General features: G+C 45.6%; 1 protein-coding gene across 1 annotated transcript in view; it reads right to left on the bottom strand.

The window, feature by feature from the left end:
* Positions 1-1,701: 1,701 nt before the first annotated feature.
* MOV10L1 (Mov10 like RNA helicase 1) overlaps positions 1,702-18,194 on the bottom strand; it is a 71,033-nt gene continuing 54,540 nt past the window's right edge. The window contains exons 19-25 of the mRNA XM_090042131.1: positions 17,520-17,619; positions 16,862-17,026; positions 6,628-6,801; positions 5,952-6,101; positions 5,140-5,247; positions 3,082-3,213; positions 1,702-1,797 (exon numbers count right to left, since the gene is read on the bottom strand). Coding sequence (XP_089898257.1) covers positions 1,702-1,797; positions 3,082-3,213; positions 5,140-5,247; positions 5,952-6,101; positions 6,628-6,801; positions 16,862-17,026; positions 17,520-17,619 — 925 coding nt within the window. The remainder of the gene's footprint in view (positions 1,798-3,081; positions 3,214-5,139; positions 5,248-5,951; positions 6,102-6,627; positions 6,802-16,861; positions 17,027-17,519; positions 17,620-18,194) is intronic.

The raw sequence follows: 18,194 nt of genomic DNA, 5'->3' as shown, positions 1-18,194 counted from the left end.
CTACCTTCCTCCTTACAGGACAATAAACTATGTTCATATCCATTGTTTTCCCTGCCAAGTAAAAAAAAACCCAAAAAACCAAAAAAACACACACCTTAAAAACTTATATAAAGACTGCCCTTAAATTATCTACAGCAAACAGTTACATTTACTCCAGCAAAGAGCGCCTATTATTCTTTTGCAATTTTCCCACCTTTAAGACTATTTTCCCTTCACTGTGGAAGTAATCCTTGAACTCTTTACATGTTTTCCCCAAATAAAAATCATAATCTCTACTCCCAAGTCATTAATCTTTTAAAACACATTAGAAGTCATTTTAAGTTGCATGTTTGCTTAGAATAATAACCTGTATTAAAGAGTCTTTGAAGCTCCTGATTGTAATGTCTTACAAAATAGCTTTCTGGTATGAAAGCTTTTACTACAGTGCTCAACTCAAATATGAAATAAGCACCAAAGCATCAACATAGATCCTTGTAACAGCTCAAACTAAAGAGGCTAAAATTTCTGTTAGACTTTATACTTGTTATCATTTGATAAACATGGTATCTGAAAAGCTTTCTTCAAATTAAAAAAAGACCACCAAATACAGATATGAGGAAATGAAGATCATACAGAAATGCTTGCAACTACAAACACTTTGGGGGAGGGGGGGCGGGCATGCTATAAACACTGATCAGAATTCTAGATTGAGATAACTGTCTAGGTCTAACCAACACTGCTAATACATCAGAGAAATAAAAGGCATTATTACAAATGCATAGAATCTCAGATGAAGTCACAAGATTACAGAATAGGTAAACATTAACATTTCTTCCTTGTCCTTTTTAAATTTCAGCTTGAGAAGTCTATAGGATGTAGGTACATTACAACATGCAGCATAGTGTTTCTATAGAGTCCTGCAAATTTTAACATTAACACAAAATCTTAACTTTTGTTTGTGGTTCAAATAAATATCCCGCTTCCCTTTTAAAGTTTAGGAATCCTAGCAATATGGAATACAATGCATTTTAGTGAAACCAATTATACTGAGTCTGCTATGGACCAAATTCTGGCTTGCAGACTGAAAAATTTGCAGAAGCACTTCTTGGTAATATCTTGAACACTGGAAACTATTCATGCCTGTGAATTAAGAGAGTGAAAGGTAAATTACCAAAAAGGCAGTAAAGTAGTTTTAATGGCCTTTCCTGGCTTTTAGAAGACAGACTGATCTCATGTAGCAAATGCATATTCTGTTAGTAAAAAAGGCATCAGCTTACACCTGTTGTTAACCTGTTTCCTTATATTTATGTTACTAGCCACTTTATACATCTTAAAGCATGTTTTCAAATCAGTTTTGAGTACTCAAAAGACAGGCTCTTTATTTAGATAACTGAAATATATTTAGGTGCATGATTTTTATGCACTCATTTGAAAATGACAACTTAGTGCTCTTGTCAGTTTTAGATTTACTTCGACTCTTTGCAGGTCTCCACAGACTATATGTGATAATTCATGTGCAACTTAAGTTGTTCCCCAATTACATACAAGTTCAATTAATAGCCTAGCATTGGGTAATGAATATGTACAACTCTTTAAGTAAATATGTAGTGTTACATTCTTTATCCTATCTAGGTAACTACATTTCAAAATGCCAGCCTAAATTTTTATATCAAGAAAGCATCAGTTTTAGAAATGCGTCACATTTGCCCCACACTATAACACTCACTGTTGCAGAGACTCCAACTCAGAAGGCAAGTCACAGCCTACATAAGCTCCATTTTCCAAGCTGTACTCCAAAAGTGCATTAAAACAGGGATCCTATTAAAAAAAAGTTAATGTTTAATATAATACATATGTAATATAAACTATTAAAAGTTGATCAACAAGAAATGCGAAAATACAGGAGACCAACTTTTAGCATAATATTTCTCTTAAAAAATGGAGAATGCAGGTGGTGTGCTTGTAATATAGGAAGACTAGTTGTTATACGCAACTAACATTTATATTCTTTATACATTTTAGATGCATATGAAATAAGCGTAAACTCCAAATATTGCCTTCTGTGTATGCTTCTGGAAGGACAGAGCACATCTTAACCTCTAACTTCTTTGATCTGTTGTAATTATATAAGAACTGGTACTGGTAACGATAGAATAGGTAAGATTGCAATGAGAGGGAGAGAGATCCATAAAAACATGCATTTCATTTAACAAAAAAACAAGACTACTTCAAATATAAGGTGACCCTACAATAATTAATTATACTCTAGACATGACAAATTGTTATAATTTTCATCTGAGCCTAGCAGTTTTTTCTGCCCAAGTGCAGGGGGGCTGGACTTGATGATCTTGTGAGGTCTTTCGAGCCCCTAACTTTTATAAATCTATGTCTAGAATCCAATTAGTGGAAGGTCATCTTAAATTCATACACCTTGACTGCTGCAGTGGAAGCAGCAATGGTAGGGAGTCAAACAGCAGTTGTGGGGAGGAGAGAGGGCAATGAGGGAGTCAAGTAGACTGATGCGTACCCCTTGTCTCCGTCACCTGTTCCTACTCCAGCACCTGACTCTCCATTAAATATCTGCACCTCCCATGCCTGTTTTCTGTTGCTTGACCACTCCCCTGCTGCTTAACTCTTCTCTACCTGGCTGCTCAGTCACCACTCTGGACACACACCTACAGCTGCAGCAGCTCTGACCCCAGGAGTGGGTTGGAGCTGCAGCTGCTGCTATTGCCACTGCAATCACTATTTCCTGGTCACGCAAGGACCAGAGGCAGACAGAGGATGAGAGAGAGCAGAAAAAGGGCAAGTATTGGTGGGGGTTATAGAAGAGGGGAATGAAGGGAAGAGGTTACAGGGTGGCAGAGGCCATGGCTGATTGGTCAGGTCTGGAGTTTGAGCACCTGCTGCACCTCCTCCCCATCCCCCACTTTCAGCTGCTTGAAGTCCTTTACTGAATCTAGCCTGTGGCCTCTACATTTGAAACAAATTTCTAAAATTAAGCAACACTTTCATACCAGGTAAATCCAAGATCAAAAATTCATATCTCCATGATATCATATGAATACAGCACATACCCAAAGACATGCACAAAAACCTTACTTTTACAAGCACATGAGGATTTCCAACCACAATTAGTAAAGCCTTTGCTCTGGTAATGGCCACATTAAATCGTTTTGCATTAGAGAGGAATCCCAGGTAGTTTCTGTCAAAGAAGACTTCATTTGACCGTACCTAAAATGCACAGAATAAAAAACAAAACAAAAAAAATTCTGTAACAGTCAACGCTGGGTGCATCTACATGTGCCATTAAGGTGATGTGATACATTCCAGCACAAATTATCACAGCACTTTAACAGCATGTGTAGATGCTCAAACTGCTGTGGTCCAGATGCTGTGCCTGGTACTACAGCAATTTGAGTTGGGGAAGAGCAGCTCTGGGCTGGCAGGGGATATAGTGAAGGTGGGTAGTCCTGGCCTCCAGGAGTTACTGGGAGTTGTGAAGGTGAAGGGGCTGGCGTGTGCAGAGCCTGTGGCTAGGCAGCAGGCAGGGGTCTGGTCCCCTGCTGCCTGGGCTAATCAGACACAAATGTATTCCTGGGTCAGCATTTACATGTGCATTTAGGTAGATTTTTGCAGCGTAAAGTACTACTGTCCCCAAAAGTAATGTCTAATGATAGTGAAAATTAGTTTGCTGTAGTCTAATAGCATTGCACATGTAGACTGTGATACTACACTGTAAATGAGTCTACTGCACAGTTAAGTGCATGTGTGGGTGCATCCACTAAGAAGGAAACAAGCCAACAACACTGCAATCAATTTTCTGATTTCTTACTGCACTAATTTATAAAACAACATAGGCAGATTAAAGACAGGTCCCTTACTGTACTCCAAACTTGCTGAATCCTGACCTGGGGGAAATCACAAGGTGGGCTGTGACTGTATTTTACGCTATTTACTGCTCTATTTGTACTTATGACCATTATGGGACCTAATGAATGGGGCACCACAGGAGTCACAAGAGCTGGAGTCAATTTTCTGCTCCACCACAACGTTCCGTAGTGACTTATGGCAAATCAATGACAAGTCTCAATAAAATACAGTAATGGTTCCCCCTCATTACCTTGCTGGGGTGCCATGAAAGCATATACATTAAAGGATATGAAGTGTTATCATATTACACTAATGGAGATCACAGAGATTATGTTTGTATGGTAAACGAGCTAATTAGCCTGGGTCCAGCATCATGCAAGGTGTGGCCACAGTACTTTTAGCAGGAGATAACGAGTACAAACTCTACAGAGTGTAGCATTCCACTGTACAGCTGTACCCTAAGTACACAAGATGCATAAAAGAGATGCTTCTAGAATACAAACAATAGATAGAAGGTGATAAGATAATTTAGTCTCCAGGCACATTTGATGTTGGTGTCTCTGGGTGACAGTAATAAAGTGGCAATTCTGGCCATGTGGATTCTTATCAGCAAGACTAGGACATCAACTAATATATACCAAACAGCCAAAGTTAACTTCTGGTCGTTATGATCCAGAATAATTTATTTCTAGCAACCAGCTTAAATCTGTGGCCAATCTTCATCAGGTCTGAGACAACACAGCACAGTTAAAGAAACAATTGTAAGAGCAGGGAGAGAAATTCCCAGGTGTAGCAGACACCAATTAGCAGAATAAAACCAGTTGTTTGTTCCCAAGGAAATTGGAGAACAAAAATTCATAAACTGGCTGAACACTAAGAACCAGGATCTTAACTATGATATTGGTTTTCTGGCTCATTATAACCTGCCAGATCCATGAATTCTCCCACACATGAAAGGTGAGAATGACCTTCTCTTTGACAGGCCTAGATTTCCTTTTAATCAGCTTTTTTTCTTCTGCTAATTGGTTGTCTGCTACATCTGGGAATTTCTCATCCCTCCTCACACTCTTTTCTTTAACTATGCTGTGTTGGCTCTAACTGTTCAGACCTAATAAAAAATGTCTTGCATTCAAAAGCTTGTCTACCATTATCCCAACTATCTAGTTGGTCCAATAAAAGATACCACTTTAAGAAATCCTGGCCACTTGCATAAAGCTGGACCATCATGGCTACATCATTCAAACCATCACAAAAGGCTTATGAAAAAAAAAGAAATGGACTACATACAGTAGATAATATAATAACCAAGTACTCCTGCCCTTGAAATTCCTCCACAGAGCCGACTTTAATATCCATCAAATCAACATTTCGCAGAAGAAATCGAATTTTTTCTACCTAAAAAGATATTTGAAGAAAGCAGTTTCTAGGTTAGAGAACAGTTACTCAAATTGTTTTTTTACATCAATAAAACACATACATATGTACAAAATATGTATTTTAAAACCTGTCTCTCTCCACTACCGTTCTGCTGAGACTGAGGGAAAAATGACAGTTGTTAACAAGAGATGTTGAGAGTATAAAAAGTTATTTGGAAAAGAAGTGTCATTCAACACCTAACTCTGAAATACCCACCACCAGTATTTAGATAAAAGTCAAGGTACACTGTTTTCTAAGGACAAAGCTAGTAACACTCAGAAAACCTACCATGACAAATAGTTCTTAACTTGAGAAAGCAGCAGAACATATCCTTTTCCATTGCTGCTAGTTTTATGTAAGATTAGAGTTTTTATAGAAACATTGTGATTGATAGTACAAGAATATTGAAAGTGAAAGTTTATCACACCGAGTGTATTACCAACCATACAGCTGGTCCAATAAAAGTTATCACTCACAAGAATTATTGTCCTTTGCACATCACAAATCACTGTGGCAACAACATCACCTGGGCACTACCATTGATGGTACACTAAGTGAGTGATACAAGTAGGAAAAGTCTGAAGTTTATGATATTTTCTTGAATTAAATAGCCTGGTTAGAGATGTAATCATGTACTAGTTGAAATACAGCAATTTATAAATGTATAAAAATCAGATTCATACCTGTTTACGATATGGTGTAATCACTCCAATATCACTCACCGACACTGCACTGCTTAGATTTTTAGCAAGAAGGCAACAATAACGCAGTACTTGAACTGCTTCTGTAGGATTAAACCAAGATGGGTTGTGTTCTTCACGCGTTTCATTGCCCTGCATCAGGAGATGGCAAAGAAGATGATCAGGTATTGAGAGTGATTACAGATCTGGCCTAAGATATCCATCAATTGCCTTAGTGCTTATGTTTTGTTAAGAACTGAAATTATACTGCTCTATGATGGCTAATAAGTGCAGTTAGCTACAGTGTACTGCAGAGATACTTAAGTTACCTCTAAATGAGCCAGCTTTGGTAGTGGAAAACAGTCTGGCCATGAAAGCACTGAATTCCATACAGGCTGGTTTCCACTGAGAGCTAGCTGTATGTCTACCTTATACCACTGCATAGGTATATTCTAAGGTCTTTGCATATTATTATTTCACTACGTTTCTGAAACTGGGAAGACTACCCTAAGATACATTAGCAAAAGAAATTTATTCGGAAGGTGCATCTACAAAAATCTGCAATTTGATTTGAGGAAAAAAAAAATATAAGCAGCTAATTATTGTACTTCCAAGAGCATGAACATCTTACCCAACAACCATCCTTATCCTATTTTAACAACATGGATATTTTACATACCTTCATGCCATGAAAAATTAATGGAAACCCCTTCCTGGGTAATCTTTCCCAACCCAACAAAGAAGTTACTACTGAAGTATCTGCACAAACTTCCAGCTCTTTATGATAAAAGAGTTTAGATGGCAAAGCAAGCAAAGCAGAATGTGATCTATAATTCTTCACAAGCTTTGTAATCTGCAAGGAGGAAGAAAAAAAAGACACCCAAAATTAAATTAAAATTAATTAAATGAAACTACACCTCCTTCATTGATTATGGCACAGAAATAAAAAAAAAATCACTGCTGACTTGAAATATTAACAGCTCAAGGATAGATCTGAAAATTTTGCATTTAATAGAGCTCCGTGCCGGTATTCACTTTGGTTTATTAAAGAAAAGAAAACTGGTTTTTATGAAATGCTTCCGTCTTCTCTCAAACCATAAAGAAATTATGATAAATCTGTTAATAGGATGCTGCCATTCCCACTAATTGTTTCCCCACTGAGCTCCCTAAAATGGGCATTAAGGTGTATTTCCTTACAAGAAACCACCCTGAGAAAGCGACAGAGTATGAGAAGCCATGAGTAGTAAAAAAACTAGATGCAGAGGAACTGGCAGAGAACCATACAGAGCAAAGGGCAGCAGAAGCCAGGAAACCATGTGTGGTACCAGTCTGACATTGAAGCCAGGTTCAGTTCTGTGCAGAATGATAGAGAAGTAGCAGAAATAAGACATGAAACCTGTGCAGAAGGGGCCAACTGGGAGGAGGCGGCTGCGTGGAGCCGGGCAGGGTCAAGCCCCCGCCCAGGCCCCTATTTGGCCCAGTCCCCAGGGAGAGAGAAGAGAAGGAGTGGGGTACTCACCAGCCCCCCTCAAGTAGGGCAGGGCCCCCCAAATCCCGGGCAGGGCCCCCCCTGGCCTGAGAAATCAACTTTCCACAACAGCAGGCCCACTGCGCATGCGCGCAATTTAAAAGGGCCGCCAAACAGGGAAAAAAAGCTGTTAGGCTCCAGAGTGGTGAGAGACGCCTGGGTGAAGCCCGCTGTGCCCCCGTTCCCCCGAAGCTCCCAGACACCCCCTCAGCAGCCGCAGAGCCCCCTGCCAACCCCAGCACAGCCGGAGGTAAGTGGGCTCGTGGTGGGAAGGGGTTAACTCCTCGCTTCCTGGGAGGAGGCGGCTGCCTGCAGTCCGGCCGGGTCAAGCCCCCGCCCAGGCCCCTACTTGGCCCAGCCCCCCAGGAAGCCACGCGACCGGAGCCGCGTGAACAGGCTGCGTGAACAGGCGCTTGAGTTAGCGCGGATTTCGCGCAGGAGAGGGTGTGGGATGGCACAAGACCCTGCCTGCGACCCCCCAGAGTAGTCAGTCCCAGCCATAGCCAGCCTATCAGAGACATGACACGGATGGGCACGCGCCGCACCCCGAGGGTCCCCTCAGGCTCTGCGGCCCCCCCATCGGGCACCTCAGACAGCCACCCAGACGGAGCCCCTGGCTCTTGGCTGCGGGGGCTGCCTGTCCCTTTTTCAGGCTCTGGGGCCCGGGAGCATGGCCACCTCCCCTTGTGGGGTCTGGTCCCTACTGGGGTCTCTGGCATGCCAAATGGAGGAGCTCCAGGCCACAGTCCAGAGACTGCGTGCCATCAGGGACTGTGAGCAGGAGATAGACTCCTACTGCCAGGCCCTTCTCCCCCGGGAGCCGCAGGGTAGAGCACCGTCTCCCTCCACGACTAAGGAGGACTCTGGGACCTCCCGCTCTGCCCAGTCAGGGGCATGGACAAAGGTGGTTAAGGGCCCGAAGCGCCAAGGCCCCTCCCTCACCGGAGCTTAGCAACAGGTTCGCACCTCTTGCAGCCCCAGCAGAGCCTGCTCAGTTGCCAGCTCCTGCAGGCAACCCAGGCTCAACCACAGCTACTGGCCCCGCTCTCCCCAAGTCAAAGCGAAAGGTGTTTGTTGTGGGAGACTCCATCCTGCGGGGGACTCGACCCCTTAGCCCGGGAAGTCTCCTGCTTCCCGGGGGCCCGCATCCGAGACACTGCAGACAGGATCCCACAGCTCCTTTGGCCCACAGACCACTATCCCATGCCCCTTATTCACGTGGGCACCAATGACACAGCTCGGAGCACCCCCAGTCAGGTCATGAGGCGCTACAGGGATTTGGGAGCGGGGCTTAGGGGTCTGGGAGCTCAGGTGGTGTTTTCGTCAAACCTCCCAGTCTCGGGCTATGGGCTGAGGAGAGAGAGGAGGATCCATGCAGTGAACCAAAGACTGCGGAGCTGGTGTCATCGGGAAGACTTTGGCTTCCATGACCACAGCCTGCTCTTTGGTGAGAGAGGCAGTGACCTGCTGGGAAGAGATGGCCTCCACCTCTCCCCGCCTGGGGAGGAGGCTCTTCTCAGCCAGGCTGGCTGACCTGCTCCACTGGGCTTTAAACTAAGCCTGCTGGGGGATGGAGGGACTACTGCCACTGCTGGCCCGCTGAGCAACCCTTCCAAAGCCAGCAGACCAAGGCACTTAAGGGAGCCCACCCCTGCCCCAACCCTGGCACAATCTGTGGGCAAGGCAAGAGCCCTCAAGGGGACACTTGCCTGCCTGTACACTAATGCCAGGAGCCTGGGCAACAAGCAGGAGGAGCTCATCCTCCTGCTCAGTGCAAAGAATTATGACGTCACTGGGATAACGGAGACCTGGTGGGACTCCACCCACGACTGGACCATGGGTATAGAGGGCTATACCTTGTACAGGAGGGATCGTGTTGACAAAAGGGGCAGGGGTGTAGCTCTCTATGTCAAGGAAAGCTACATGTCCCTGCAAGCTGATGTTGGCGACCAGCATGGACAGCTAGAGACCCTCTGGGTAAAAATTCGTGGGGAATACAGCACAGCAGACACAACAGTGGGAGTCTACTACAGACCTCTCACTCAAAGTCCTGAGCTTGACCAGGAGTTTGCCCGGGAACTGACTGAGACTGCTTGCTCCAGGACTTTGGTTGTCATGGGTGACTTCAATTACCCGGACATCTCGTGGGAAGATCACTCAGCAAAATCCAAGCGGTCGCAAAGCTTTCTCTCGTGCGTGGATGACCTCTACCTGACTCAAGAAGTCTATGGGCCAACGAGAGGCAAAGCGCTGCTTGACCTGGTACTGGCTACGGGGGACGACCTAGTCGGTGACCCAGTGATGGGAAGCTGGGTGACAGCAACCATGAGCTGTAAAGCTGGCAAGTCAGTCAGCAACACAGAGGTCCTTGACTTCAGAAAAGCCGACTCTGACAAGCTCAAGAGGGCCGCCACTGGGACCATGACCCCAGGGAGATGGGAGTTCAAGAAGAATGGTTACTTCTCAAGGAAGCAATCCTCAATGCACAAGCTAAATCTATTCCAACACGGAGGAAAGGCAGCAAGAAGGCACAGCAGCCCTCCTGGCTCTCCAGGGACCTAGTGGACTTCCTGCGGCTAAAAAGGAAAGCCTACAAAGGATGGAGGACGGGATTCACCTCCAAGGAGAATTATTCTGCACTGGTCCAGTCCTGCAGGGAGCAAACCAGGAAAGCCAAGGCTGCAACTGAACTCCAACTAGCTTCAAGCATCAAGGACAACAAAAAGTCCTTTTTCAGATATGTGGGGAGCCGAAGGAAAAGCAAGGGCAATGTTGGACCCCTGCTAAACCAGATGGGACAACTGACGCCCAGGAAAAAGCCAACCTATTAAATAGGTACTTTGCGTCAGTCTTTCATCAGTCCCATGGGACGCCCATGCCTGCTATGGGACAGAGAGATCTGGGTGATGGGGATCCCCTACCCTCCATAAATGCTGACCTCGTGAAGGAACACCTTGAGAAGCTGGATACCTTCAAGTCAGCCGGCCCTGACAATCTGCACCCCAGGGTACTCAAGGAGCTGGCAAGAGTCATAGCCCAGCCCCTGGCATGGATCTTTGAAAACTCCTGGGGCTCTGGTGTAGTGCCCGAAGACTGGAAGAAGGCCAATGTGGTGCCCATCTTCAAGAAAGGGAGGAGAGTGGATCCGGCTAACTACAGGCCCATTAGCCTGACTTCTATCCTGGGGAAGATCTTAGAAAAGTTCATTAAGGAGGCCATCCTTGATGGACTGGCCCAGGCTAACATCATAAGGGATAGCCAGCACGGGTTTGTAGCGGGTAGGTCTTGTTTGACCAATCTCATTTCCTTCTATGACCAGGTGACCTATCACCTGAACAAGGGAGAAGAGATTGATGTCATATCTTGACTTCAAAAAAGCTTCTGATCTGGTATCCGGACGGGGGGGACGGGGCATTGCTGAGACTAGGGGGTCAGTGGGCACAACCGCTGAAGGCCTCAAATGCCTCTACACGAATGCTCGAAGTATGGGGAAGAAGCAGGAGGAACTCGCCCTCCTCCTAGCTGTCACCAGCCCTGACATAGTAGGGATCACAGAAACGTGGTGGGACTCATCGCATGACTGGGCGGTGAGTGTCAAGGGCTATAGGCTATACAGGAAGGACAGGATAGGAAGGAAAGGTGGAGGAGTAGCACTCTACATCAAGGAGGAATATACTTCCTCGTTAATTAGCATGGGGGTAGAGGGGGGGCACTCTGAGGTGCTCTGGGTTAGAGTAAAAGGCAGTCCAGGGGAGAGAGACTTAACGGTGGGAGTCTACTATAGACCTCCCAACCAGGGAGAAGAGCTCGACCTGGAATTCTTAGGTCAGCTTACAGAGGCAGTGAGGGCTAAGGATGTGGTCATCATGGGGGACCTGAACTTCCCAGACATCTGCTGGGAGGAGCAGTCAGCCAAGTCTGATCGCTCACGTCGGTTCTTAGCCAGACTGCAGGACCTCCATCTAACCCAGGAGGTGCACAGTCCCACCAGGGGAGACGCCTTGTTGGACCTAGTGCTGGCCACGGGTGATGACCTGGTGAGGGGGCTGCGGGTGATGGGCCACCTGGGAGACAGTGATCATCGCTTGCTGGAATTCACCATCCAGCGTAAGGTGGCAAAGGGCTGCAGCAAGGCAACAGCCCTAGACTTTAGGAGGGCTGACTTCAACAAGCTAAGGAGGATAGTTGGGGAAGCGCTGAGGACCCAGAGGGGAAGGGAACCAGATGTCGAAGGTGAGTGGTTGCTCCTTAAGGAGACGATCCTCCATGCCCAAAGGGAGGTAATCCCAACAAGGGTCAAAGGGAGCAGGAGGGCACATAAACCCCCATGGCTCACTAAGAGCATCCGGGAATGTCTCCTTGCTAAAAGGGAGGCATATACCCAATGGAGAGATGGGGTCATCGCCAAGAAGGACTATGTTATAGTCGCCCGAGGATGTAGGGGGGCAGTCAGGAGGGCCAAGGCAGAGTTGGAGATAGGACTAGCTTCCCGGATTAAGGACAATAAGAAGTCCTTCTTCAAATACATAGGGGGTAAAAAGAGGGTCCCGGGTAATGTGGGGCCCCTGCAGGACACGATGGGCAACTTAGTCATCACGCCAGATGACAAAGCTAACATATTTAACGATTTCTTTGCCTCTGTCTTCCTAAGTAGGGACCAGTTCAGCCACCTCCCTGCTGGGCCCCCCTCGGGCCCCGAGAGAGACACGCCTGGGCCAAGGGTTAGCGAGGAGTTAGTTAGGGTACTTCTGGAGAGGCTGGACGTGTTCAAGTCCGCTGGTCCGGACGATCTTCACCCTAGGGTTCTACAGGAACTGGCTGAGGTCATTGCGGGACCCCTGGCACGGCTCTATGAGCACTCGTGGTGCTCTGGCGAGGTGCCGGAGGACTGGAAGAGGGCCAATGTGGTCCCTATCTTCAAAAAGGGAAAAAAAGAGGACCCGGGAAATTACAGGCCAGTTAGTCTGACCTCAATCCCGGGTAAGCTCTTTGAAAAAATTATCCTGGCACACATCCAGGAGGGCCTTGCGGGGGAATGCATGCTCAGGGGCAACCAACATGGGTTTATCAGTGGCAGGTCTTGTCAGACCAACCTGGTGGCCTTTTACGATCAGGTCACCAAATCATTAGACGCAGGGGTTGCTGTGGATGTAGTCTTTTTGGACTTCCGGAAGGCTTTCGAGACTGTCTCTCACCCTGTCCTCATCAAAAAGCTGGGAGACTGTGGTGTCGATGCCCACACGGTCAAATGGGTCGCCAACTGGTTGGAGGGCCGCACCCAGAGGGTGGTAGTGGATGGGTTCTTCTCGACCTGGAAGGATGTGGGCAGTGGGGTTCCGCAGGGCTCGGTCCTCGGGCCCGCACTGTTCAACATCTTCATCAGTGACTTGGATGAGGGGGTAGAAAGCACCCTGTTCAAGTTTGCTGATGATACTAAGATGTGGGGGGATGTGGGTGCACTAGAAGGGTGCAATAGGCTACAAGCTGACCTTGACAGGTTGCAACGGTGGGCGGATGAGAATAGGATGGGGTTTAACGCTGATAAGTGCAAGGTGTTGCACATGGGGAGGAAGAACCGGCACCACACTTACAGGTTGGGGAACTCCCCTCTTGCCAGCACGGAGACGGAAAAGGATCTTGGAGTCGTCATTGACTCCACGATGAACATGGGCCGGCAGTGTGGGGAGGCAGTCAAGAAGGCCAATCGTACCCTGTCATGCATCCACAGATGCATCTCGAGCAGGTCCAGGGAGGTGATCCTCCCCCTCTATGCGGCACTGGTCAGGCCGCAGCTGGAGTACTGCATCCAGTTCTGGGCGCCACACTTCAAGAGGGACGTGGACAATATGGAAAGAGTTCAGAGGAGGGCCACTCGTATGATCAGGGGTCAGCAGGGCAGGCCTTATGAGGATAGGCTACGGGACCTGAACCTGTTTAGCCTCCACAAGAGAAGGTTAAGGGGGGACCTTGTGGCCTGCTACAAACTGGTCAGGGGGGATCAGCAGGTATTGGGGGAGTCCCTGTTCCCCCGTGCGCTGCCAGGAGTGACCAGGAATAACGGTCACAAACTGGCGGAGGGTAAGTTTAGATTAGATATTAGGAGGCGCTACTTCACAGTCAGGGTGGCTAGGGCCTGGAACCAGCTTCCAGGGGAAGTGGTGCAGGCTCCTAGCCTGGGGATTTTTAAAAGGAAGTTAGATGAGCACCTTGCCGGGGTCATCTGACCCCGGGGCTCTTTCCTGCTAAGGCAGGGGGTCGGACTAGATGATCTACCTAGGTCCCTTCCGACTCTAGCTACTATGAAACTATCCCATGATCACCTCTTGGCCAAACTGGCCAGTTGTGGCCTTGGCTCCACCACAATCCGCTGGCTGGGAAACTGGCTCTGTGGTCGGATCCAGAGGGTTGTGATTGATGGCAGTCACTCATCGTGGTGCCCTGTGACCAGTGGGGTCCCTCAAGGCTCTGTCCTGGGACCCATACTGTTCAACATCTTCATTAAATGATGTGGACATTGGAGTCAGGAGTGGACTGGCCAAGTTCGCCGATGACACCAAACTTTGGGGCAAAGCATCCACGCCAGAAGATAGGCGGGTGATCCAGGCTGACCTGGACAAGCTCAGCAAATGGGCGGATGAGAACCTGATGGTGTTTAACACTAAAAAATGCAAGGTTCTCCACCTTGGGAGGAAAAACCTGCAGCTTCCTTATAGGCTCGGCAGTGCTACGTTGGATAGCACTACAGAAGAAAGAGACTTGGGGGTCATCATTGACCACAAGATGAACATGAGCCTGCAATGCGATGCTGCGGCTAGTAAAGCAACCAAAACGCTGGCTTACATCCATAGATGCTTCTCGAGCAAATCCCGGGACGTCATTCTCCCCTTGTACTCGGCCTTGGTGAGGCCGCAGCTGGAGTACTGCGTCCAGTTTTGGGCTCCACAATTCAAAAAGGATGTGGAGAAGCTTGAGAGAGTCCAGAGGAGAGCCACGCGCATAATCAGGGGTCAGGAAAACAGATCTTACGATGACAGGCTGAGCGCCATGGGACTCTTTAGCCTGGAAAAGCGCAGGCTCAGGGGTGATCTGATGGCCAACTTTAAGTTTATCAAGGGTGACCACCAGGATCTGGGGGAACATTTGTTCACCAGAGCGCCCCAAAGGATGACGAGGTCGAACGGTCACAAACTCCTGCAAGACCGTTTCCGGCTGGACGTAAGGAAGAATTTCTTTCCTGTCCGAGCCCCCAAGGTCTGGAACAGTCTGCCAGCGGAGGTGGTTCAAGCACCTACATTGAACACCTTCAAGAGTAAATTGGATTCTTATCTTGCTGGGATCCTATGACCCCAGCTGACTTCCTGCCCTTTGGGCAGGGGGCTGGACTCGATCCCCCGAGGTCCCTTCCAGCCCTGATGTCTATGAAAACTAATTAACAGTACATAATGTCAAAAAGATAATTCTCAACACTTTTACACAGCTAATACCTACCACCTGAAGTGCTGAAAATCCCTGTTGCTCCCAGTAATTGAAATACTTGCTTCTGGGTATGAACTCCCTTGGTCTTGGCTTTCCTGAGCAGTTAAGGATTTAAACATGGGCAAGAAACTGTTGCTATGCACAGACTAGGGTTTCTTTGATCATCTGACCTACTTCTGTAGGTTCTTTAGAGCATATACTTACCATGATCAGATCCTCAGAAGGAAGGGAAGGAGCTGGTGCTGGCACCTCTTATCCACTAATCCAGTGGACAGAGCAGTAAGGATGAGAGAGGCACATATTCAACCTGTTTTAGGCAACTTGCCCTTGTACCTCTCTCACCTCTTAGGAGAGTGCCCAAACACTAAAGATATTTTTGGGTAGGGTTCCCTCACTTCCTCCTGTTTAATTTTCCATACATAGAACAGCTTCTGTATTTGTTACACCAGAGAAAAACACAAAACTTTGTAGCCTAGTTGGGGAACTCACCTGCAAGCATCAGATACTGCAGTTCCAATGCTTGTACAGGCACCCAAACCACAGCTAAAAGGCAAGGTCAGCTTCTTAGGCAGATGATTTTGATGCTAAGTCTAATCTTTGGTGAGTGCTCCAACCACCAGGCTCTTTACTCCTTGGCTTTTTAGTAACATGGAGCTACACTGGTGATACCATCAGAACTGCTTTGGAACAGATGCACGGAAGCTAGACCTAACTTCAGAGAAGGTTTACAGCTGTTAAGGGATGCAATCGCAAACTAGGCACATAAAACTCTTGGAAGGCAGTTCTTATTCAACAGGCTGGTTTTGGTGGATCCCATTCTTAGGTTATGAACTCAAAGTAGTTCTAGGCCTGAAGAACCATAACTGTCAATTGGACCAACTTCCCTCCCATCTCAAAAAAAATATAGTTATTATTAGGCTCAGCTTTCATCATTTAAGTTACTGTATGCAGATATTCACAACCTTACCTATGGATGGGAAGAACAGAAGATTTACTCTTTCCCTTTAGCCATGTGTTTGTATGATTGCTAGAGCCTACAGGTCCTAGCAGCTGAAGCATCTGCATGCCTGCCTCTGAATTGTGGTAGCCTGGCACATGTTACTAGTACTTTAAATGCCTGGTGTACTACAGGACTGGGCAGCTACATTACAGAAATCTGTGAATTCTCTCATTTACTTTACCTCAACAGTCAATTGAAAAATAGACTCAAGTCAGTTAGTCATACTCTATGTTAATAATCCTTAACTAGAGAAAGCATGACAAGGGGACACACAAGCTCTTTATATATGCATATCAACAGGCTACCACAATGACAGGAAAGAACAATAAACACAATCCAACTCCTTCCCCCTTCTGCAACATACATCATTGCAGTTATTTTCTCATCTTGAGATCAGACAAGAGTTTAGGAAAAATAAGGATCCAACTGTTGGATGGGGGAATTTTGAAGCACTTTAACTGTCTTGGATAGTTCAGCAAGTGGGTCTCCTTCAAATAGACCAATGTGACCAATACTTCATGGTTTTAGACTTAGACCATTACACTTATAATATACTTTGGCTTTTTGACAAGACTAAAGGTATTAGCCCTCATGTCCTGAACAGATTCCTACTATGGTGATTATCATTCACCAATTCCTGCTATGGTAACACTTGCACAACTCCAGTTTCATTTTTTGCATAGGGCGTGCGTGAGATCCTGATCAGGCAAGGAAGCTCAGATAATGGTGTGTTAAATCTTCAAGCAAAATGCTAGACTATAAAACCTGAAATGACTTCCTTTATATAGTCAGAAATTAAAACAAGGAAGGGGAAACCTAACAAAACACAATATTTTCCTTTCTTTGTGTGGATCACTTAAAAACAAAACAAAACAAAACAACACAGTAGAAAATTTTGGTTCAACTTACCAGCAGAGGATTATATGATCCACAAACACCAAAAGTATCCTCATCTCTCAGATAAAGAGATAATGCCATTAGTCTTTCCAACATGGATGAATCTAATCCATAAGCAACTGCAAGTCTAGATTTGATTACTGGTCCTAGCTGCATTGGATCCCCGGCAAGAACTATCTGTAGATACAGTAAAAATCATTTGTATTAGAGGCAAATATTTACGCCAGAAAGGTTAATTAAATTACTATAAAACACTGTGGGCCATGGGGTCTAACAACTATTTTTGTAATACGTTAACTTGGTATCTGACTCCCCTACTAACCCAAGATGCTTGTTACTGTCAAGAACACATTTATATTCTGATACAATGCACACTTGTTTACACCTGAAACTGTTTGATTTAGAAAGATAATTCTTACAACTTGAAAAAAATACCGAAAGTTAAAATATACAGCACTTAAAACTAAAAGTTTTAAGGTAAGTAATAACTTCCATTTATAACATTTTATTACAAGTTCTCAGAACTATATACTAATTTCCTGGAAATAAGCAGCTTATATGGCATCATTTCAGGGTTTGCGATAACTCATTTGAAGTCACTACTGTAAGTGGAAAAAAAAGCAAGCCTACTTCTTTTGGTCTGCTTTTAGCAAGCAATTTTAGTAAATACCTGTCCATTAACTTCTGAAATCAATCCAAGAGGAATCAGGCATTCTGGTTCACTTGCCTGCCCTGCTTCATCCACAAATGCATGTGTGAAATGTCCACACCTAGAATTCAATAGAATGAACTCAAATAACAGTGTTGCTTTAGGTTTAGTATATTCTGCCACCCTGTGGCTGACATAGGCAAAGTAATTCTGAAAAGTTTACAAGGAGTATGTCTGTGTGCTGTACACAGTCAGATCCTAGTGAACACAAAAAGTATTTCTGTACTTGAAGACTTTAAAGTAGAATTAAAAAACCAAAACCAAAACAAAAAAAACCAAAACCAAAACCCCCCCAAACTTTGCCCTCATTGATTGTTGCCATATTCTGAAGTTATAAACAAACATTCCCTACCTTTAAACTTCCTTACCCTTTCACTTTCTTCCATTTCAAGCAGCAGAAAAAACAACTAGTTTAGCACTAACAATCTCTAGGCTGTCTTCTTCCACACAGTAAGTACACTAGTAACTCTTGAGCTGACTGGGTTTGAATGCATCAACTTACAGATGGTTACAACTGAAGCAAACAAAAGTCTAGCAGTGCTTGTTAGTATTAACTACTAAAATACATTCAGCACAGTTTGGCCCCTGACATCAACACAACTAAGGGAGCCAGAAGGAAACACTGTTGTTGAGATA

This window comes from Crocodylus siamensis, chromosome 4 (assembly GCF_052110815.1).
Source record: "Crocodylus siamensis isolate JL-2025a chromosome 4, ASM5211081v1, whole genome shotgun sequence".
Lineage (NCBI taxonomy): Eukaryota > Metazoa > Chordata > Crocodylia > Crocodylidae > Crocodylus > Crocodylus siamensis.
Note: the sequence above shows the minus strand (reverse complement) of the source record. Positions and strands in the feature narration are given on the sequence as shown.